This window comes from Stegostoma tigrinum, chromosome 4 (assembly GCF_030684315.1).
Source record: "Stegostoma tigrinum isolate sSteTig4 chromosome 4, sSteTig4.hap1, whole genome shotgun sequence".
Lineage (NCBI taxonomy): Eukaryota > Metazoa > Chordata > Chondrichthyes > Orectolobiformes > Stegostomatidae > Stegostoma > Stegostoma tigrinum.
Window position 1 is genome coordinate 2,564,397 of NC_081357.1, and position 23,876 is coordinate 2,588,272.

General features: G+C 50.6%; 1 protein-coding gene across 1 annotated transcript in view; it reads right to left on the minus strand.

Annotated features, from left to right (window-relative positions):
• LOC125452334 (dynein axonemal heavy chain 6-like) overlaps positions 1–23,876 on the minus strand; it is a 920,763-nt gene that overhangs the window by 263,854 nt on the left and 633,033 nt on the right. Inside the window, exons 69-72 of the mRNA XM_059645527.1 lie at positions 8,249–8,676; positions 2,944–3,142; positions 2,076–2,300; positions 664–782 (exon numbers count right to left, since the gene is read on the minus strand). Of these exons, the coding sequence (XP_059501510.1) occupies positions 664–782; positions 2,076–2,300; positions 2,944–3,142; positions 8,249–8,676 (971 nt within the window). The remainder of the gene's footprint in view (positions 1–663; positions 783–2,075; positions 2,301–2,943; positions 3,143–8,248; positions 8,677–23,876) is intronic.

The following is a 23,876-nucleotide window of genomic DNA, read 5'->3' on the forward strand; positions in this document are numbered from 1 at the left end:
AGATATTTATTAAATTCAAATTGCACCTTCTGCAGTGGCAGGAAACAAGCCTGGGTCCGCAAAACATTCTCCGGATTAACGGCCCAACAATAATTCGAATGGCCATCACCTCCCCCTTGGAAATATATCGCAATTCCTTCACTCTCACTGGGTCAACATTCTGGAATTTGCACCGTAAGGGCATTGTGGGACGACCCACAGCAGGAGGATTGCAGGATTTAAGAAGGCAGCTCACCCCCACCTTCTCAAGGGGCAAGAGGAGGCCAGCATGCTCTGGTCAGTGATTACAAGAACAGAGAGAAAGATTGTTTAGATTCTTCTGCTGCCTCTGTGCTTATTGCCCCCTGTCAGAAAGGCAAAATATTGCAAATTCAGAAATCTGAAATGAGACACTAATTGGTGAAGAAACGCAGCAGGTCTTGCAGAATCAGTGGACAGAGATACAGAGAGTGAGAGATGGATAGAGAGACAGAGAGACAGACAGACTGAGCGGTTAGAGTTGAATGTGACCTGTCCCCGGGATGGATTGTTCAGTAATTAACATTTTTACAGAGAGTTTTTAAAGACTCTGCAATGAGGATGGATAACTTTCCCACTCTAACCTTCAGTGATACTTTGTGGCCGGCACTGAATCATATATCTCATCAGATTTCAAGAACTCACCAAAATGAGACGCTGAAAAGATGTCAGTTGTTCCCAAGGGAAGATTGAGCCCTGCACTTCCATGTGATAGTCTGACTGATACTGGTCAGAATCTAACTCATTCCTGGCTGGGTGCAATCCTACATGGAAAGGGAAAGATTAAGCATCACCCTGAATACTGAGAACAGGTTTGTTCAACCCCATCGCCATTCAAATAATTGGCACATCAAATGCGGCTAAAAACAAGGGCAGCACTCGCTCCCATTCCCGGCACTCACTCCCATTTTCCTCACTCATTCCTGTTCCCGGCACTCACCGCCATTCTTGGCACTTACTCCCATTCTCGGCACTCAATCCCGTTCCCGGCACTCGCCCCCATTCCCAGCATTTACCCCCATTTTCGGCACTTTCCTCCATTCTCAGCACTCACTCCCATTCCCGATACTCACTCCCATTCCCGACACTTACCCCCATTCTCGGCACTTACCCCCATTCCTGGCACTTACCCCCATTCCCGACACTTATCCCCATTCTCGGCTCTCGCCCATTCTCAGCACTCACTCCCATTCCCGACACTTACTCCCATTCCCGACACTTACCTCCATTCCCGACACTTACCCCCATTCTTGGCACTTACCCCCATTCCCGACACTTACCCCCATTGTCAGCACTCACTCCCATTCCCAACACTTACCCCCATTCACGGCACTCACGCCCATTCTAAGCACTCACTCCCATTCCCGGCAGTCGCCCCCATTCCCGGCACTCACCCCCGTTCCCGGCAGTCAGTTGCCTGCATACAAAGATTCCTGTTGGTGGCTGTGAAACTAGTTTGGTAAAAATAATTTCGCCCTGTTGCTGTGCCCCAACCTGTCTCTGTCCCACCTCCATTCCTCCACATCAGACTGAGGTGAGATATCTCCTCAATGCCCGTCTGCCTGGCATATCCTTCCCACCCTTCACTTCCCAATGCCTTGTGCCCCCTCCCTGAGCTCTGTCTGAGTTTCCCTGCCTCTGTTCTCTCACACAATGTCTCCCCATCACCATTTTCCTGTGTCCCTGCTCACAATGCCATTTCCTGTTCAGCACCATCTGGTCTATTCCAGAGGAAGGCTTCAATACTGTTGAGGGTGTGACGGTCACTCTGGGTCCTGCCCACCTGCCTGTTGGCAGTAGACAGTCGGATGTGGACAAGGCAGTTGGCAAACTGTGCTGGGGCGTTAACAAACCCTCCCAGCTGGTAATGCACTGGTGGCTGCCTTTCTCCGTGTCTGCCACAGACCTGAGCAGTTTCCACTCAACCCCTTTCCCAAGCTCTTTGGCAGCAATTAGCAGAATCTGAAAGAGGAAAGAACTACATTCAAAAGCCCAGTGAACAAAGCCAGACCAACCAGAAGCATTGAACGGGACCAGGCTGCTGCCCCACACTCTACCTTGATTTGAGTCCATGCCAAGGACATGGAAGGGTCTCTTGATGAAGTGATAAGGTTCCTCTGAGTGCAGAAAGCTTTCCCACTGTGTGGGATGGGTGTTGATAGATCTGCAGAGCAGAGCGAAGGAGCTCAGCTGGGTATTGACGTACAGACACTGCTTCCACATGGCTTCTGTCATCCACTGCGCATTTGGACCTTGTTCAAACCACTTGTCATCTCCCATATCTACATAAAGACAAGCCACCTCTTTAAAACAGGTCAAACATAACACTTCAATTAACTCTGCAATCTACACACTGCCTTAACTGACTGTCAGCAAGTTTTGGGGTTCAATGTAAGCTGTCACCATGAACACAGCAAGACAAAACACAAAATATTCACTTAAACTGGCCCCGATCTCCCTCAGGGAATGGGCAGTAAACTGTCAATCATTCCCACAGCTTCCTCAGGGAATGGGCAGTGGACTGTCAATCATTCTCCCAGGTCCCTCAGGGAATGGGTGGTAAAGGGTCAATCATTCCCTCAGGGAATGGGTGGTAAACTGTCAATCATTCCCACAGCTTCCTCTGGTAATGGGCAGTGGACTGTCAATCATTCTCCCAGGTCCCTCAGGGAAAGGGTGGTAAAGGGTCAATCATTCCCTCAGGGAATGGGTGGTAAACTGTCAATCATTCCCACAGCTTCCTCTGGGAATGGGCAGTGAACTGTCAATCATTCTCCCAGGTCCCTCAGGGAATGGGTGGTAAAGGGTCAATCATTCCCCAGGAAATGGGTGGTAAACTGTCAATCATTCTCCCAGCTTCCTCAGGGAATGGGGACTGAATCCAATGGTATACATTATATAGTTCAGAGCTTGGATAATAATTACCCTGATTCTCCTGTCGTTCCTGAGCATCAGCCACATCAGCCAGCATGGTGGAGTGCAGGAAGATCTGCCATTCACTCTCGGGGAGGTGGCCTATGTTGCTGAGATCATCTTTGCCAGTCTCACTGGTCCTCATGATGCTGCTGCACAGCATGAAGGAGAAGCATAGCTGGTGCTGAGTGAAAAGGGCATACCACACCATCTGAAGAAAGCAAGAAGTTTGAAAAAGACAAGGAAAAAGATTCAATTAAATTGACTGGAAAATAACACTGAATTCGAACACAAAGTATTCTGCTGAACTGACAGAGGTGTCACGTAAGGAGAAAGTGTTGACATGTGGTCGACATTCTCAAACAAACGGTCACAGTAAATCAGTATCCCACACCCACACCCTCACTGTGAATACAGTATACCACACCCACACCCTCACTGTGAATACAGTATACCATACCCACACCCTCACTGTGAATACAGTATACCATACCCACACCCTCACTGTGAATACAGTATCCCACACCCTCACTGTGAATACAGTATCCCACACCCTCACTGTGAATACAGTATCCCACACCCACACCCTCACTGTGAATACAGTATACCATACCCACACCCTCACTGTGAATACAGTATACCATACCCACACCCTCACTGTGAATACAGTATCCCACACCCTCACTGTGAACACAGTAATCCACACCCACACTGTGAATACAGTATCCCACACCCTCACCCTCACTGTGAACACAGTATCCCAAACCCACACCCTCACTGTGAATACAATATCCCACACTCATACCCTCACTGTGAATACAATATCCCACACCCACACCCTCACTGTGAATACAGTATCCCACACCCTCACTCTCACTGTGAATACAGTATCCCACACCCTCACTCTCACTGTGAATACAGTATCCCACACCCACACCCTCACTGTGAATACAGTATCCCACACCCTCACTCTCACTGTGAATACAGTATCCCACACCCTCACTCTCACTGTGAATACAGTATCCCACACCCACACCCTCACTGTGAATACAGTATCTCACACCCTCACTCTCACTGTGAGTACAGTATCCCACACCCTCACTCTCACTGTGAATACAGTATCCCAAACCCTCACTGTGAATACAGTATCCCACACCCTCACCCTCACTGTGAATACAGTATCCCACACCCTCACCCTCACTGTGAACACAGTATCCCAAACCCTCGCCCTCACTGTGAATACAGTATCCCACACCCTCACTGTGAATACAGTATCCCACACCCACACCCTCACTGTGAATACAGTATCCCACACCCACACCCTCACTGTGAATACTGTAACCCACACCCTCGCCCTCACTGTGAATACAGTATCCCACACCCACACCCTCACTGTGAATACAGTATCCCACACCCTCACTGTGAATACAGTCAACCACACCCACACCCTCAGTGTGAATACAGTATACCATACCCACACCCACACTGTGAATACAGTATCCCACACCCTCGCTGTGAATACAGTATCCCAAACCCACACCCTCACTATGAGTACAGTATCCCACACCCACACCCTCAATGTGAATACAGTATACCACACCCACACCCTCACTGTGAATACAGTATCCCACACCCACACCCTCACTGTGAATACAGTATCCCACACCCACACCCTCACTGTGAGTGCAGTATCCCACACCCACACCCTCACTGTGAATACAGTATACCACACCCACACCCTCACTGTGAATACAGTATCCCACACCCACACCCTCACTGTGAATACAGTATCCCACACCCACACTGTGAATACAGTATCCCACACCCTCACCCTCACTGTGAACACAGTAACCCACACCCACACCCTCACTGTGAATACAGTATACCACACCCTCACTGTGAATACAGTATCCCACACCCACACCCTCACTGTGAATACAGTATCCCGCACCTTTACTGTGAATACAGTATCCCACACCCTCGCTCTCACTGTGAATACAGTATCCCACACCCTCGCTCTCACTGTGAATACAGTATCCCACACCCACACCCTCACTGTGAATACAGTATCCCACACCCACACCCTCACTGTGAATACAGTATCCCACACCCTCGCCCTCACTGTGAATACAGTATCCCACATCCACTCCCTCACTGTGAACACAGTATCCCACACCCACACCCTCACTGTGAATACCGTATCCCACACCCTCACTCTCACTGTGAATACAGTATCCCAAACCCTCACTGTGAACACAGTAACCCACACCCTCACCCTCACTGTGAATACAGTATCCCACACCCTCACTGTGAATACAGTATCCCACACCGACACCCTCAATGTGAATACAGTATCCCACACCTTTACTGTGAATACAGTATCCCACACCCTCACTGTGAATACAGTAAACCACACCCACACCCTCACTGTGAATACAGTATACCACACCCACACCCTCACTGTGAATACAGTATCCCACACCCTCACCCTCACTGTGAACACAGTAATCCACACCCACACTGTGAATACAGTATCCCACACCCTCACCCTCACTGTGAATACAATATCCCACACCCACACCCTCACTGTGAATACAGTATCCCACACCCTCACTCTCACTGTGAATACAGTATCCCACACCCTCACTCTCACTGTGAATACAGTATCCCACACCCACACCCTCACTGTGAATACAGTATCCCACACCCTCACTCTCACTGTGAATACAGTATCCCACACCCTCACTCTCACTGTGAATACAGTATCCCACACCCACACCCTCACTGTGAATACAGTATCTCACACCCTCACTCTCACTGTGAGTACAGTATCCCACACCCTCACTCTCACTGTGAATACAGTATCCCAAACCCTCACTGTGAATACAGTATCCCACACCCTCACCCTCACTGTGAATACAGTATCCCACACCCTCACCCTCACTGTGAACACAGTAACCCACACCCTCACCCTCACTGTGAATACAGTATCCCACACCCTCGCTCTCACTGTGAATACAGTATCCCACACCCACACCCTCACTGTGAATACAGTATCCCACACCCACACCCTCACTGTGAATACAGTATCCCAAACCCACACTCTCACTGTGAATACAGTATCCCAAACCCTCGCCCTCACTGTGAATACAGTATCCCACACCCTCACTGTGAATACAGTATCCCACACCCACACCCTCACTGTGAATACAGTATCCCACACCCACACCCTCACTGTGAATACAGTATCCCACACCCACACCCTCACTGTGAATACAGTATCCCACACCCTCGCCCTCACTGTGAATACAGTATCCCACACCCACACCCTCACTGTGAATACAGTATCCCACACCCTCACTGTGAATACAGTATCCCACACCCTCGCCCTCAATGTGAATACGGTATCCCACACCAACACCCTCACTGAGAATACAGTATCCCACACCCTCACTGTGAGTGCAGTATCCCACACCCACACCCTCACTGTGAATACAGTATACCACACCCACACCCTCACTGTGAATACAGTATCCCACACCTTCACCCTCACTGTGAACACAGTAAACCACACCCACACTGTGAATACAGTATCCCACACCCACACCCTCAATGTGAATACAGTATCCCACACCCTCACTGTGAATACAGTATCCCACACCCTCACTGTGAATACAGTATCCCACACCCACACCCTCACTGTGAATACAGTATACCACACCCACACCCTCACTGTGAATACAGTATCCCACACCCTCACCCTCACTGTGAACACAGTAAACCACACCCACACTGTGAATACAGTATCCCACACCCTCACCCTCACTGTGAACACAGTAACCCACACCCACACCCTCACTGTGAATACAGTATACCACACCCTCACTGTGAATACAGTATCCCACACCCACACCCTCACTGTGAATACAGTATCCCACACCTTTACTGTGAATACAGTATCCCACCCCCTCGCTCTCACTGTGAATACAGTATCCCACACCCTCGCTCTCACTGTGAATACAGTATCCCACACCCACACCCTCACTGTGAATACAGTATCCCACACCCACACCCTCACTGTGAATACAGTATCCCAAATCCACACTCTCACTGTGAATACAGTATCCCACACTCACACTGTGAATACAGTATCCCACACCCACACCCTCACTGTGAATACACTATACCACACCCTCGCCCTCACTGTGAATACAGTATACCAAACCCACACCCTCACTGTGAATACAGTATCCCACACCCACACCCTCACTGTGAATACAGTATACCAAACCCACACCCTCACTGTGAATACAGTATACCACACCCTCGCCCTCACTGTGAATACAGTATACCACACCCTCGCCCTCACTGTGAATACAGTATACCACACCCACACCCTCAGTGTGAATACAGTATACCATACCCACACCCACACTATGAATACAGTATCCCACACCCTCGCTGTGAATACAGTATCCCACACCCACACCCTCAATGTGAATACAGTATCCCACACCAACACCCTCACTGAGAATACAGTATCCCACACCCACACCCTCACTGTGAATACAGTATCCCACACCCACACCCTCAATGTGAATACAGTATCCCACACCAACACCCTCACTGAGAATACAGTATCCCACACCCACACCCTCACTGAGAATACAGTATCCCACACCCACACCCTCACTGTGAATACAGTATACCACACCCACACCCTCACTGTGAATACAGTATCCCACACCCTCACTGTGAATACAGTATCCCACACCCTCACTGTGAATACAGTATCCCACACCCACACCCTCACTGTGAATACAGTATCCCAAACCCACACCCTCACTGTGAATACAGTATCCCACACCCTCGCTCTCACTGTGAATACAGTATCCCACACCCTCACCCTCACTGTGAATACAGTATCCACACCCTCACTGTGAATACAGTATCCACACCCTCACTGTGAATGCAGTATCCCACACCCTCACTGTGAATACCTGTATCCCACACTCATACCCTCACTGTGAATGCAGTATACCATGCCCATACCCTCACTGTGAATACAGTATCCACACCCTCACTGTGAATACAGTATCCACACCCACACTGTGAATACAGTATCCACACCCTCACTGTGAATGCAGTATCCCACACCCTCACTGTGAATACCTGTATCCCACACTCATACCCTCACTGTGAATACAGTATCCCGCACCCACCCCCTCTCTCTGATTACTGTATCCCACACCCTCAGTATTGAATGTCTGTGGCAGGCCCCAGTGAGAAGCTGCGAGTGATGTGAGCTGCGAGATACCTTGTATGTATTCTCTGTCAGTGTGTTCATCATGTTCTGTAAGTAGGATTTGAAGCCGATGTGCACCCTTGCTTTGACGGACATTAGGTTGCTGAACTCAGTGGTTGTGTGTTTTAATTTCCCCGTGCGTTGGATGTATCCTGACTGCGGCCTTCTTGTGTGTGGTTTGTGCATGTCACTGACTGACTCAGTGAAGATCTTCATGAACCAGTGTAGGGAGAACTGGTACATACAGTTCAGCTTTGCTAACTCATCCATTACAAAGTACATGACCGAGCCCCGAGTTGCCATTGGCAAGTATTTCTTGCGAGCAGCCATGATTTTCCTCTCATTTTCTTCTGAGGCCTCAATTCGCAGTTTAATCTCTTTGGACATGTCTTTTGACTTTTGAAGGGTATCGATGAGGTCCTGGTCATCTAGAATATGTCCTATGGGTAAGAAGATGATATGGTTATAAAATCTGTAGCACTGAAAAGCACTTGTTAGACCTCAGCTGGAGTAATGCGTACAGTTCTGGGTGCTCCATTGCTGGAGATGGGTGAATGCATTCGAGAGAGTACAGAGGAGATTTCCAACAATGGTTCCCTGTTGAGAAACTTCAGTCACAGGAATAGATTGAAGAAGTTAGGACTATTCTTCTTGGAAAGAAGAAAGCTGAGAGGAGATTTGATGGAGGTTTTGAAAACTATGAGTGGGCTAGATAGTGTAAATGGGAGGACTTGTTTCTACTTGTAAAAGGAACAAGTATGAGAGGGAATAGATTTAAAGTGATGGATAAATGAAGCATGCCTAATGTGAGATAAAACCATGTTCACACAGTGACTAGGGTGTGGAATACACTGCCTGGAAACATGGGGGACTCAGGTTCAATTGAGGCACTCAAGAGAATGCTGGATGGGTATTTAGATAGAAATGTGCAGGAAAATAGCAGGAGATAGGCACTAGCTGATAGAACCAGGGTAAGCATAATGGGCTCAACAGGTTCTTTCGGCACCAGAATAATTCTGTGACACTGTGGAAGAATGTTAACATTCTGAGGTCTTTCGCATGTTGTAGTTTTAGGAAATCCAGTGATTTCTGCCCCATGTACACCTCAATTAGTGAACTTAAATTTAGGAATAGGAGTAGGCCGTTTCGTCCATCAGGGTCATCCAATGAGATCATGATTGATTTGATAATCCTCAATTCCACTTTCCTGCCTTTTTCCCAGAACCCTTGTTTCCCCCACTGATGAAAAATCTGTCTATCTCAGCCTTGAATAGAATTAATGACCCAACATCAACAGCCACTGTGGTAAAAAAATTCCATAGATTCACTCCCCTCTGAGAGAAAAAAAATTCCTTAATCTCTGACTTCAATATGTGCTCCCTTACTCTGAAATTATACAAAATAAAAGCCAGAAGAACTACGGATGCTGTAAATCAGAAACAAAAACAAAGTTGCTGGGAAGGCTCAGCAGGTCTGGCAGCATCTATGAAGGAAGAAACAGAGTTAACATTTTGAGTCCGGTGACCCTTCCTCAGAACTGTTCTTGTATGTTTTAATAAAGTTTCTTTATTTTTTCTTAGTTTTCTAAATGCTAATCAGTACAGGCCCACCTACTGAACCTTTCCCTATAACAGAGTCCCTCCTTACCTGGTATCAGCTGAGTGAACCTTCTCTGGGCTGTATATCCCAACTTAGACAAGCGGCCCAAATCGGTTCATTGTATTCCAGCTATGGTCGAACAAGTGCCTTGCACAGTCCTAGCAAGACCTCCTTATTTTTGTTCCCTTTGAAATAAAGGCCAGCATTCCATTTGTCTTCCCAGAGGCCCAATGAACTTGGATTAATGCTGGAGGACTCCCAAACCTCTCTGTTCTGCAGCCTTCTACAGTCTTTCTCTTTTTAAATAATATTCAGCTCCTCTATTCTTCCTGCGAAAGTGTATAATCTCATATTTCCCCACACTATATTCCACCTGGAATCAATGCTGGAACCAGAACTGTTTACAATACTTGGAGGAGGGAAGTGAAAATGAAGTAAGTTGGTAAGTGGAGTGCACTGTGGGAAAATTGCAGTTTTTGCAATCTGTAACTCAATTTGCACTTGATGTTGTTCATTTTGGAAGGGAATGCAAAAGAATGGAGTATTAGTTAAGTGGAGAGAAACTGCAGAAAACTGCAACACAAGGGGACTTGGGGATACTTGTGCACAAAACACAGAAAGCTAGCATAAGTGATAACAAAGTGTAGAGCTGGCTGAACACAGCAGGCCAACCAGCATCAGAGGAGCAGGAAAGCTGACGTTTCGGGTTGAGACCACTCTTCAGAAATAGGGGAGGGGAAGGGGGTTCTGAAATAAATAGGGAGAGAGGGGGAGGTAGATAGAAGATGGATAGAGGAGAAGATAGGTGGAGAGGAGATAGGCAGGTCAAAGAGGCAGGGACGGAGCCAGTAAAGGTGAGTGTGGGTGGGGAGGTAGGAAGGGGATATGTCAGTCCAGGGAGGACGGATAGGTCAAGGGGGCAGGATGAGGTAGGACATGGGGGTGGGGCTTGAGGTGGGTGGAGGTAGGAGGAAGGACAGGTTAAAGAGGTGGGGACAAGCTGGGCTGTTTTTGGGATGCAGTGGGGGAAGGGGAGATATTGAAGCTGGTGAAATCCACATTGATTCCATTGGGCTGCAGGGTTCCCAAGCGGAATATGAGTTGCTGTTCCTGCAACCTTCGGGTGGCATCATTGTGGCACTGCAGGAGGCCCATGATGGACATGTCATCTAAAGAATGGGAGGGGGAGTGGACATGGTTCGCGACTGGGAGGTGCAGTTGTATATTGCGAACCGAGTGGAGGTGTTCTGCAAAGCGGTTCCCAAGCCTCCGCTTGATTTCCCCAATGTAGAGGAAGCCGCACCGGGTACAGTGGATACAATATACCACATTGGCAGATGTGCAGGTGAACATCTGCTTAATATGGAAAGTCACCTTGGGGCCTGGGATGGGGGTGAGGGAGGAGGTGTGGGGGCAAGTGTAGCATTTCCTGCGGTTGCAGGGGAAGGTGCCGGGTGTGGTGGGGCTGGGGGACAGTGTGGAGCGAACAAGGGAGTCACGGAGAGAGTGGTCTCTCCGGAAAGCAGACAGGGGAGGGGATGGAAAAATGTCCTTTGTGGTGGGGTCGGATTGCAGTTGGTGGAAGTGTCAGAGGATGATGTGTTGGATCCGAAGGTTGGTGGAGTGGTACATGAGGACAAGAGGAATTCTGTTTTGGCGGTTATTGCAGGGACGGGATGTGAAGGATGAGTTGGGGGAAATGCAGAAGACACAGTCGACGGCATTCTCGATCACTGAGGGGAGAAAGTTGTGGCCCTTGAAAAATGAGGACATCTGAGATGTTTGGGAGTGGAATGCCTCATCCTGGGAGCAGATGCGGCGGAGGCAAAGGAATTAGGAATAGGGGATGACATTTTTGCAGGAAGGTGGGTGGGAGGAGGTGTATTCTAGATAGCTGTGGGGGTCGGTGGCCTTAAAATGGATATCGGTTTCCAGGTGGTTGCCAGAGATGGAAACAGAGAGGTTCAGGAAGGAGAGAGAGGAATCAGAGATGGTCCAAGTGACATTTTGACATTTGTTCACTTGCACATCTGCTAATGTGGTATACTGTATCCGCTGTTCCTGTTGTGGCCTCCTCTGCATCGGGGAAACCAAGCGCAGACTTGGGGACCACTTTGCAGAACATCTACGCTGCGTTCACAGAAAACAACGGCACCTCCCACTCGCGAACCATTTCAACTCCCCCTCCCATTCCTCAGACATGTCCATCCTGGGCCTCCTGCAGTGCCCCAGCGATGCCACCCAAAGGCTGCAGGAACAGCAACTCATATTCTGCTTGGGAACCCTGCAGCCCAATGGTATCAATGTGGACTTCACAAGCTTCAAAATCTCCCTGCCCCCCCACCTCATCCCAGAACCAGCCCAGCTCGTCCCCGAGACAGTAGGAACTGCAGATACTGAAGAATTTGAGATAACAAGGTGAAGAGCTGGATGAACACAGCAAGCCAAGCAGCATCAGAGGAGCAGGAAATTTCTGAAGAAGAGTCCAGTCCCGAAATGTCAGCTTTCTTGCTCCGCTGATGCTGCTTGGCCTGCTGTGTTCATCAAGTTCTATACAGTGTGGAGCTGGAGGAACACAGCAGGCCAGGCAGCATTAGAGGAGCAAGAAAGTTGACATTTTAGGTCGGTTGCTGCCTGGCCTGCTGTGTTCCTCCAGCTCCACACTGTGTTATCTCTGACTCCAGCAACAACCGTTCTTACTATCGCACCTTCAGGTATGCCTGGTACTGTTCCTGGCATGCCATCCTGCACTCTCCATTGAACCAGGGATGATAATCTGGCATCAGAGATAATGGGAACTGCAGATGCTGGAGAATCCGAGATAACAAAGTGTGTAGCTGGATGAACACAGCAGGCCAAGCAGCATCTCAGGAGCACAAAAGCTGACGTTTCAGGCCTAGACTTGATGAAGCTTCTGTAGCTACTTCCTTTACCACATCGTCACTGAGAATACAGTATCCCACACTCACACCCTCACTGTGAATACAGTATCCCACACCCTCACTGTGAATACAGTATCCCACACCCTCAATGTGAATACAGTATCCCACACCCTCACTGAGAATACAGTATCCCACACCCATACCCACACTGTGAATACAGTATCCCACACCCTCACTGAGAATACAGTATCCCACAGCCACACCCTCACTGAGAATACAGTATGCCACACCCTCACTGAGAATACAGTATCCCACAGCCACACCCTCAGTGAGAATACAGTATCTCACACCCTCACTGTGAATACAGTATCCCACACCCACACTGAGGATACAGTATCCCACAGCCACACCCTCACTGAGAATACAGTATCCCACAGCCACAACCTCACTGTGAATACAATATCCAACATCCACACTCTCACTGTGAATACAGTATCCAACACCCTCACCCTCACTGTGAATAAAATATCCAACATCCACACTCTCACTGTGAATACAGTATCCAACACCCTCACCCTCACTGTGAATACAATATCCAACATCCACACTCTCACTGTGAACACAGTAAACCACACCCTCACCCTCACTGTGAATACAGTATCCCACAGCCTCACCCTCAATGTGAACACAGTAACCCACACCCTCACCCTCACTGTGAATACAGTATCCCACACCCTCACCCACCTGTGAATACAGCATCCCATACCCTCACTCTCACTGTGAACACAGTAAACCACACCCTCACCCTCACTGTGAATACAGTATCCCACACCCTCACCGTCAATGTGAACACAGTAACCCACACCCTCACCCTTATTGTGAATACAGTATCCCACACCCTCACTGAGAACAGAGTATCTCACACTCATACCCTCTCTGTGAATACAATATTGTATTCCGTCACCCTCTCTGTGATTACACTGTCTGAGTGTCAGACTGGTGAATGGGGGACACTGTCTGGGTGTCGGACTGGTGTATGAGGGACACTGTCTGGGTGACAGACTGGTGTATGAGGAACACTGTCTGGGTGACAGACTGGTGTATGAGGAACACTGTCTGGGTGACAGACTGGTGTATGAGAGATGCTGTGTGGGTGACAGACTGGTGTATGAGGGACACTGTGTGGGTGTCAGACTGGTGTATGAGGGACATTGTGTGGGTGTCAGACTGGTGTATGAGGGACACTGTGTGGGTGTCAGACTGGTGTATGAGGGACATTGTGTGGGTGTCAGGCTGGTGTATGAGGGATACTGTGTGGGTGACTGACTGGTGTATGAGGGACACTGTCTGGGTGACAGACTGGTGTATGAGGGGCACTGTGTGGGTGACTGACTGGTGTATGAGGGACACTGTGTGGGTGTCAGACTGGTGTATGATGGACACTGTCTGGGTGTCAGACTGGCGTATGAGGGACACTGTGTGGGTGTCAGACTGGTGTATGATGGACACTGTCTGGGTGTCAGACTGGCGTATGAGGGACATTGTCTGGGTGTGAGACTGGTGTATGAGGGACACTGTCTGGGTGACTGACTGGTGTATGAGGGACACTGTGTGGGTGTCATACTGGTGTATGAGGGACACTGTCTGGGTGTCAGACTGGCGTATGAGGGACACTGTGTGGGTGTTAAACTGGTGTATGATGGACACTGTCTGGGTGTCAGACTGGCGTATGACGGACACTGTCTGGGTGACTGACTGGTGTATGAGGGACACTGTGTGGGTGTCAGGCTGGTGTATGAGGGATACTGTGTGGGTGACTGACTGGTGTATGAGGGAGACTGTCTGGGTGTCAGACTGGTGTATGACGGACACTGTCTGGGTGTCAGACTGGTGTATGACGGACACTGTGTGGGTGTCAGACTGGTGTATGAGGGACACTGTGTGGGTGACTGACTGGTGTATGAGGGACACTGTGTGGGTGTCAGACTGGTGTATGAGGGACATTGTGTGGGTGTCAGACTGGTGTATGAGGGATACTGTGTGGGTGACTGACTGGTGTATGAGGGACACTGTCTGGGTGTCAGACTGGTGTATGAGGGACACTGTCTGGGTGTAAGGCTGGTGTATGACGGACATTGTCTGGGTGACTAACTTGTGTATGAGGGACATTGTCTGGGTGTCAGACTGGTGTATGTGGGACACTGTCTGGGTGACTGCCTGGTGTATGAGGAAAACTGTCTGGGTGACTGGTGTATGAGGGATACTGTGTGGGTGACTGGTGTATGAGGAACACTGTCTGGGTGACTGGTGTATGAGGGATACTGTGTGGGTGACTGACTGGTGTATGAGGGATACTGTGTGGGTGACAGACTGGTGTATGAGGGACACTGTCTGGGTGACAGACTGGTGAATGAGGAACACTGTCTGGGTGACTGGTGTATGAGGGATACTGTGTGGGTGACTGACTGGTGTATGAGGGACACTGTCTGGGTGACAGACTGGTGTATGACAGACACTGTCTGGGTGACTGGTGTATGAGGGACACTGTGTGGGTGATAGACTGGTGTATGACGGACACTGTCTGGGTGACTGACAGGTGTATGAGGGACACTGTGTGGGTGTCAGACTGGTGTATGAGGGACACTGTGTGGGTGTCAGACTGGTGTATGAGGGACACTGTCTGGGTGTCAGACTGGTGTATGAGGGACACTGTCTGGGTGACTGACTTGTGTATGAGGGACATTGTCTGAGTCTCAGACTGGTGTATGAGGGACATTGTCTGGGTGATTGACTGGTGTATGAGGGATACTGTCTGGGTGACTGGTGAATGAGGGATACTGTGTGGGTAACTGGTGTATTAGGGACACTGTGTGGGTGACAGACTGGTGTATGAGGGACACTGTCTGGGTGACTGACTGGTGTATGAGGGACACTGTGTGAGTGTCAGACTGGTGTATGAGGGACACTGTGTGGGTGACAGACTGGTGTATGAGGAACACTGTCTGGGTGACTGGTGTATGAGGGACACTGTGTGGGTGACAGACTGGTGTATGAGGGACACTGTGTGGGTGACAGACTGGTGTATGAGGAACACTGTCTGGGTGACTGGTGTATGAGGGACACTGTCTGGGTGACTGGTGTATGAGGGATACTGTGTGGGTGACGGTGTATGAGGGACACTGTGTGGGTGACAGACTGGTGTATGAGGGACACTGTCTGGGTGACTGACTGGTGTATGAGGGACACTGTGTGGGTGACAGACTGGTGTATGAGGGACACTGTCTGGGTGACTGACTGGTGTATGAGGGACACTGTGTGGGTGTCAGACTGGTGTATGAGGGACACTGTGTGGGTGACAGACTGGTGTATGAGGGACACTGTCTGGGTGTCAGACTGGTGTATGAGGGACACTGTGTGGGTGACAGACTGGTGTATGACGGACACTGTGTGGGTGACTGACTGGTGTATGAGGGACACTGTGTGGGTGTCAGACTGGTGTATCAGGGACACTGTGTGGGTGTCAGAGTGGTGTATGAGGGACACTGTGTGGGTGACAGACTGGTGTATGAGGGATACTGTGTGGGTGAGGGACTGGTGTATGAGGAACACTGTCTGGGTGTCAGACTGGTGTATGAGGGACACTGTCTGGGTGTCAGACTGGTGTATGAGGGACACTGTGTGGGTGACTGACTGGTGTATGAGGGACACTGTGTGGGTGTCAGACTGGTGTATGAGGGACACTGTGTGGGTGACAGACTGGTGTATGAGGGACACTGTGTGGGTGTCAGGCTGGTGTATGAGGGATACTGTGTGGGTGACTGACTGGTGTATGAGGGAGACTGTCTGGGTGTCAGACTGGTGTATGACGGACACTGTCTGGGTGTCAGACTGGTGTATGACGGACACTGTGTGGGTGTCAGACTGGTGTATGAGGGACACTGTGTGGGTGACTGACTGGTGTATGAGGGACACTGTGTGGGTGTCAGACTGGTGTATGAGGGACATTGTGTGGGTGTCAGACTGGTGTATGAGGGATACTGTGTGGGTGACTGACTGGTGTATGAGGGACACTGTCTGGGTGTCAGACTGGTGTATGAGGGACACTGTCTGGGTGTAAGGCTGGTGTATGACGGACATTGTCTGGGTGACTAACTTGTGTATGAGGGACATTGTCTGGGTGTCAGACTGGTGTATGTGGGACACTGTCTGGGTGACTGCCTGGTGTATGAGGAAAACTGTCTGGGTGACTGGTGTATGAGGGATACTGTGTGGGTGACTGGTGTATGAGGAACACTGTCTGGGTGACTGGTGTATGAGGGATACTGTGTGGGTGACTGACTGGTGTATGAGGGATACTGTGTGGGTGACAGACTGGTGTATGAGGGACACTGTCTGGGTGACAGACTGGTGAATGAGGAACACTGTCTGGGTGACTGGTGTATGAGGGATACTGTGTGGGTGACTGACTGGTGTATGAGGGACACTGTCTGGGTGACAGACTGGTGTATGACAGACACTGTCTGGGTGACTGGTGTATGAGGGACACTGTGTGGGTGATAGACTGGTGTATGACGGACACTGTCTGGGTGACTGACAGGTGTATGAGGGACACTGTGTGGGTGTCAGACTGGTGTATGAGGGACACTGTCTGGGTGTCAGACTGGTGTATGAGGGACACTGTCTGGGTGACTGACTTGTGTATGAGGGACATTGTCTGAGTCTCAGACTGGTGTATGAGGGACATTGTCTGGGTGATTGACTGGTGTATGAGGGATACTGTCTGGGTGACTGGTGAATGAGGGATACTGTGTGGGTAACTGGTGTATTAGGGACACTGTGTGGGTGACAGACTGGTGTATGAGGGACACTGTCTGGGTGACTGACTGGTGTATGAGGGACACTGTGTGAGTGTCAGACTGGTGTATGAGGGACACTGTGTGGGTGACAGACTGGTGTATGAGGAACACTGTCTGGGTGACTGGTGTATGAGGGACACTGTGTGGGTGACAGACTGGTGTATGAGGGACACTGTGTGGGTGACAGACTGGTGTATGAGGAACACTGTCTGGGTGACTGGTGTATGAGGGACACTGTCTGGGTGACTGGTGTATGAGGGATACTGTGTGGGTGACGGTGTATGAGGGACACTGTGTGGGTGACAGACTGGTGTATGAGGGACACTGTCTGGGTGACTGACTGGTGTATGAGGGACACTGTGTAGGTGACAGACTGGTGTATGAGGGACACTGTCTGGGTGACTGGTGTATGAGGGACACTGTGTGGGTGACAGACTGGTGTATGAGGGATACTGTGTGGGTGACAGACTGGTGTATGAGGGACACTGTGTGGGTGACAGACTGGTGTATGAGGGATACTGAGTGGGTGACAGACTGGTGTATGAGGGACACTGTGTGGGTGACAGACTGGTGTATGAGGAACACTGTCTGGGTGACTGGTGTATGAGGGACACTGTCTGGGTGTCAGACTGGTGTATGAGGGACACTGTGTGGGTGTCAGACTGGTGTATGAGGGACACTGTGTGGGTGTCAGATTGGTGTATGAGGGACACTGTCTGGGTGACAGACTGGTGTATGATGGACACTGTCTGGGTGTCAGACTGGTGTATGAGGGACACTGTGTGGGTGACAGACTGGTGTATGAGGGACACTGTGTGGGTGACAGACTGGTGTATGAGGGATACTGTGTGGCTGTCAGACTGGTGTATGAGGGACACTGTGTGGGTGACTGACTGGTGTATGAGGGACACTGTCTGGGTGTCAGACTGGTGTATGAGGGACACTGTGTGGGTGACAGACTGGTGTATGAGGGATACTGTGTGGGTGTCAGACTGGTGTATGAGGGACACTGTGTGGGTGACTGACTGGTGTATGAGGGACACTGTCTGGGTGTCAGACTGGTGAATGAGGGATACTGTGTGGGTGTCAGACTGGTGTATGAGGGATACTGTGTGGGTGTCAGACTGGTGTATGACGGACACTGTCTGGGTGTCAGACTGGTGTATGAGGGACACTGTGTGGGTGACTGACTGGTGTATGAGGGACACTGTGTGGGTGTCAGACTGGTGTATGAGGGACATTGTGTGGGTGTCAGACTGGTGTATGAGGGATACTGTGTGGGTGACTGACTGGTGTATGAGGGACACTGTCTGGGTGTCAGACTGGTGTATGAGGGACACTGTCTGGGTGTCAGGCTGGTGTATGACGGACATTGTCTGGGTGACTGACTGGTGTATGAGGGATACTGTGTGGGTGACTGACTGGTGTATGAGGGACACTGTCTGGGTGACTGACTGGTGTATGAGGGACACTGTGTGGGTGTCAGACTGGTGTATGAGGGACATTGTCTGGGTGTCAGACTGGTGTATGTGGGACACTGTCTGGGTGACTGACTGGTGTATGAGGAACACTGTCTGGGTGACTGGTGTATGAGGGATACTGTGTGGGTGACTGGTGTATGAGGAACACTGTCTGGGTGACTGGTGTATGAGGGATACTGTGTGGGTGACTGACTGGTGTATGAGGGATACTGTGTGGGTGACAGACTGGTGTATGAGGGACACTGTCTGGGTGACAGACTGGTGTATGAGGAACACTGTCTGGGTGACTGGTGTATGAGGGATACTGTGTGGGTGACTGACTGGCGTATGAGGGACACTGTCTGGGTGACAGACTGGTGTATGACAGACACTGTCTGGGTGACTGGTGTATGAGGGACACTGTGTGGGTGATAGACTGGTGTTTGACGGACACTGTCTGGGTGACTGACTGGTGTATGAGGGACACTGTGTGGGTGTCAGACTGGTGTATGAGGGACACTGTCTGGGTGTCAGACTGGTGTATGAGGGACATTGTCTGGGTGATTGACTGGTGTATGAGGAACACGGTCTGGGTGACTGGTGTATGAGGGATACTGTCTGGGTGACTGGTGTATGAGGGATACTGTGTGGGTGACTGGTGTTTGAGGGACACTGTGTGGGTGACAGACTGGTGTATGAGGGACACTGTCTGGGTGACTGACTGGTGTATGAGGGACACTGTGTGAGTGTCAGACTGGTGTATGAGGAACACTGTCTGGGTGACTGGTGTATGAGGGACACTGTGTGGGTGACAGACTGGTGTATGAGGGACACTGTCTGGGTGACTGGTGTATGAGGAACACTGTCTGGGTGACTGGTGTATGAGGGACACTGTGTGGGTGACAGACTGGTGTATGAGGGACACTGTCTGGGTGACTGACTGGTGTATGTGGGACACTGTGTGGGTGACAGACTGGTGTATGAGGGACACTGTGTGGGTGACTGGTGTATGAGGGACACTGTGTGGGTGACAGACTGGTGTATGAGGGATACTGTGTGGGTGACAGACTGGTGTATGAGGGACACTGTGTGGGTGACAGACTAGTGAATGAGGGATACTGTGTGGGTGACAGACTGGTGTATGAGGGACACTGTGTGGGTGACAGACTGGTGTATGAGGAACACTGTCTGGGTGACTGGTGTTTGAGGGACACTGTCTGGGTGTCAGACTGGTGTATGAGGGACACTGTGTGGGTGTCAGACTGGTGTATGAGGGACACTGTGTGGGTGTCAGACTGGTGTATGAGGGACACTGTGTGGGTGACAGACTGGTGAATGAGGGACACTGTGTGGGTGTCAGATTGGTGTATGAGGGACACTGTCTGGGTGTCAGACTGGTGTATGAGGGACACTGTCTGGGTGTCAGACTGGTGTATGAGGGACACTGTGTGGGTGACAGACTGGTGAATGAGGGACACTGTGTGGGTGTCAGACTGGTGTATGTGGGACACTGTCTGGGTGACTCACTGGTGTATGAGGAACACTGTCTGGGTGACTGGTGTATGAGGGATACTGTGTGGGTGACTGGTGTATGAGGGATACTGTGTGGGTGATTGACTGGTGTATGAGGGATACTGTGTGGGTGACAGACTGGTGTATGAGGGACACTGTCTGGGTGACAGACTGGTGTATGAGGAACACTGTCTGGGTGACTAGTGCATGAGGGATACTGTGTGGGTGACTGACTGGTGTATGAGGGACACTGTCTGGGTGACAGACTGGTGTATGACAGACACTGTCTGGGTGACTGGTGTATGAGGGACACTGTGTGGGTGATAGACTGGTGTATGACGGACACTCTCTGGGTGACTGACTGGTGTATGAGGGACACTGTGTGGGTGTCAGACTGGTGTATGAGGGACACTGTCTGGGTGTCAGACTGGTGTATGAGGGACACTGTCTGGGTGACTGACAGGTGTATGAGGGACATTGTCTGAGTGTCAGACTGGTGTATGAGGGACACTGTGTGGGTGATTGACTGGTGTATGAGGAACACTGTCTGGGTGACTGGTGTATGAGGGATACTGTCTGGGTGACTGGTGTATGAGGGATACTGTGTGGGTGACTGGTGTATGAGGGACACTGTCTGGGTGACAGACTGGTGTGTGAGGGACACTGTGTGACTGTCAGACTGGTGTATGAGGAACACTATCTGGGTGACTGGTGTATGAGGGACACTGTGTGGGTGACAGACTGGTGTATGAGGGACACTGTGTGGGTGACAGACTGGTGTATGAGGAACACTGTCTGGGTGACTGGTGTATGAGGGATACTGTGTGGGTGACTGGTGTATGAGGAACACTGTCTGGGTGACTGGTGTATGAGGGATACTGTGTGGGTGACTGGTGTATGAGGGACACTGTGTGGGTGACAGACTGGTGTATGAGGGACACTGTCTGGGTGACTGACTGGTGTATGAGGGACACTGTGTGGGTGACAGACTGGTGTATGAGGGACACTGTGTGGGTGACTGGTGTATGAGGGACACTGTGTGGGTGACAGACTGGTGTATGAGGGACACTGTGTGGGTGACAGACTGGTGTATGAGGGATACTGTGTGGGTGACAGACTGGTGTATGAGGGACACTGTGTGGGTGACAGACTGGTGTATGAGGAACACTGTCTGGGTGACTGGTGTATGAGGGACACTGTCTGGGTGTCAGACTGGTGTATGAGGGACACTGTGTGGGTGTCAGACTGGTGTATGAGGGACACCGTGTGGGTGACAGACTGGTGAATGAGGGACACTGTGTGGGTGTCAGATTGGTGTATGAGGGACACTGTCTGGGTGACAGACTGGTGTATGATGGACACTGTCTGGGTGTCAGACTGGTGTATGAGGGACACTGTGTGGGTGACAGACTGGTGTATGAGGGATACTGTGTGGGTGACAGACTGGTGTATGAGGGACACTGTGTGGGTGACTGACTGGTGTATGAGGGACACTGTCTGGGTGTCAGACTGGTGTATGAGGGACACTGTGTGGGTGACAGACTGGTGTATGAGGGATACTGTGTGGGTGTCAGACTGGTGTATGATGGACACTGTGTGGGTGACTGACTGGTGTATGAGGGACACTGTGTGGGTGTCAGACTGGTGTATGAGGGACACTGTGTGGGTGACTGACTGGTGTATGAGGGACACTGTCTGGGTGTCAGACTGGTGTATGAGGGATACTGTGTGGGTGTCGGACTGTTGTATGAGGGACACTGTGTGGGTGTCAGAATGGTGTATGAGGGATACTGTGTGGGTGACAGACTGGTGTATGAGGGACACTGTCTGGGTGTCAGACTGGTGTATGAGGGATACTGAGTGGGTGTCAGACTGGTGCATGAGGGACACTGTCTGGGTGTCAGACTGGTGTATGAGGGACACTGTGTGGGTGTCAGACTGGTGTATGAGGGACACTGTCTGGGTGTCAGACTGGTGTATGAGGGACACTGTGTGGGTGTCAGACTGGTGTATGACGGACACTGTGTCGGTGACAGACTGGTGTATGAGGGACACTGTGTGGGTGTCAGACTGGTGTATGAGGGATACTGTGTGGGTGACAGACTGGTGTATGAGGGACACTGTCTGGGTGACTGGTGTATGAGGGACACTGTGTGGGTGTCAGACTGGTGAATGAGGGACACTGTGTGGGTGTCAGATTGGTGTATGAGGGACACTGTCTGGGTGACAGACTGGTGTATGAGGGACACTGTCTGTGTGACAGACTGGTGTATGAGGGACACTGTGTGGGTGTCAGACTGGTGTATGAGGGACACTGTGTGGGTGACAGACTGGTGTATGAGGGATACTGTGTGGGTGTCAGACTGGTGTATGAGGGACACTGTGTGGGTGACTGACTGGTGTATGAGGGACACTGTCTGGGTGACTGGTGTATGAGGGACACTGTGTGGGTGTCAGACTGGTGTATGAGGGACACTGTGTGGGTGACAGACTGGTGTATGAGGGACACTGTCTGGGTGACAGACTGGTGTATGAGGGGCACTGTGTGGGTGACTGACTGGTGTATGAGGGACACTGTGTGGGTGTCAGACTGGTGTATGATGGACACTGTCTGGGTGTCAGACTGGCGTATGAGGGACACTGTGTGGGTGTCAGACTGGTGTATGATGGACACTGTCTGGGTGTCAGACTGGCGTATGAGGGACATTGTCTGGGTGTGAGACTGGTGTATGAGGGACACTGTCTGGGTGACTGACTGGTGTATGAGGGACACTGTGTGGGTGTCATACTGGTGTATGAGGGACACTGTCTGGGTGTCAGACTGGCGTATGAGGGACACTGTGTGGGTGTTAAACTGGTGTATGATGGACACTGTCTGGGTGTCAGACTGGCGTATGACGGACACTGTCTGGGTGACTGACTGGTGTATGAGGGACACTGTGTGGGTGTCAGGCTGGTGTATGAGGGATACTGTGTGGGTGACTGACTGGTGTATGAGGGAGACTGTCTGGGTGTCAGACTGGTGTATGACGGACACTGTCTGGGTGTCAGACTGGTGTATGACGGACACTGTGTGGGTGTCAGACTGGTGTATGAGGGACACTGTGTGGGTGACTGACTGGTGTATGAGGGACACTGTGTGGGTGTCAGACTGGTGTATGAGGGACATTGTGTGGGTGTCAGACTGGTGTATGAGGGATACTGTGTGGGTGACTGACTGGTGTATGAGGGACACTGTCTGGGTGTCAGACTGGTGTATGAGGGACACTGTCTGGGTGTAAGGCTGGTGTATGACGGACATTGTCTGGGTGACTAACTTGTGTATGAGGGA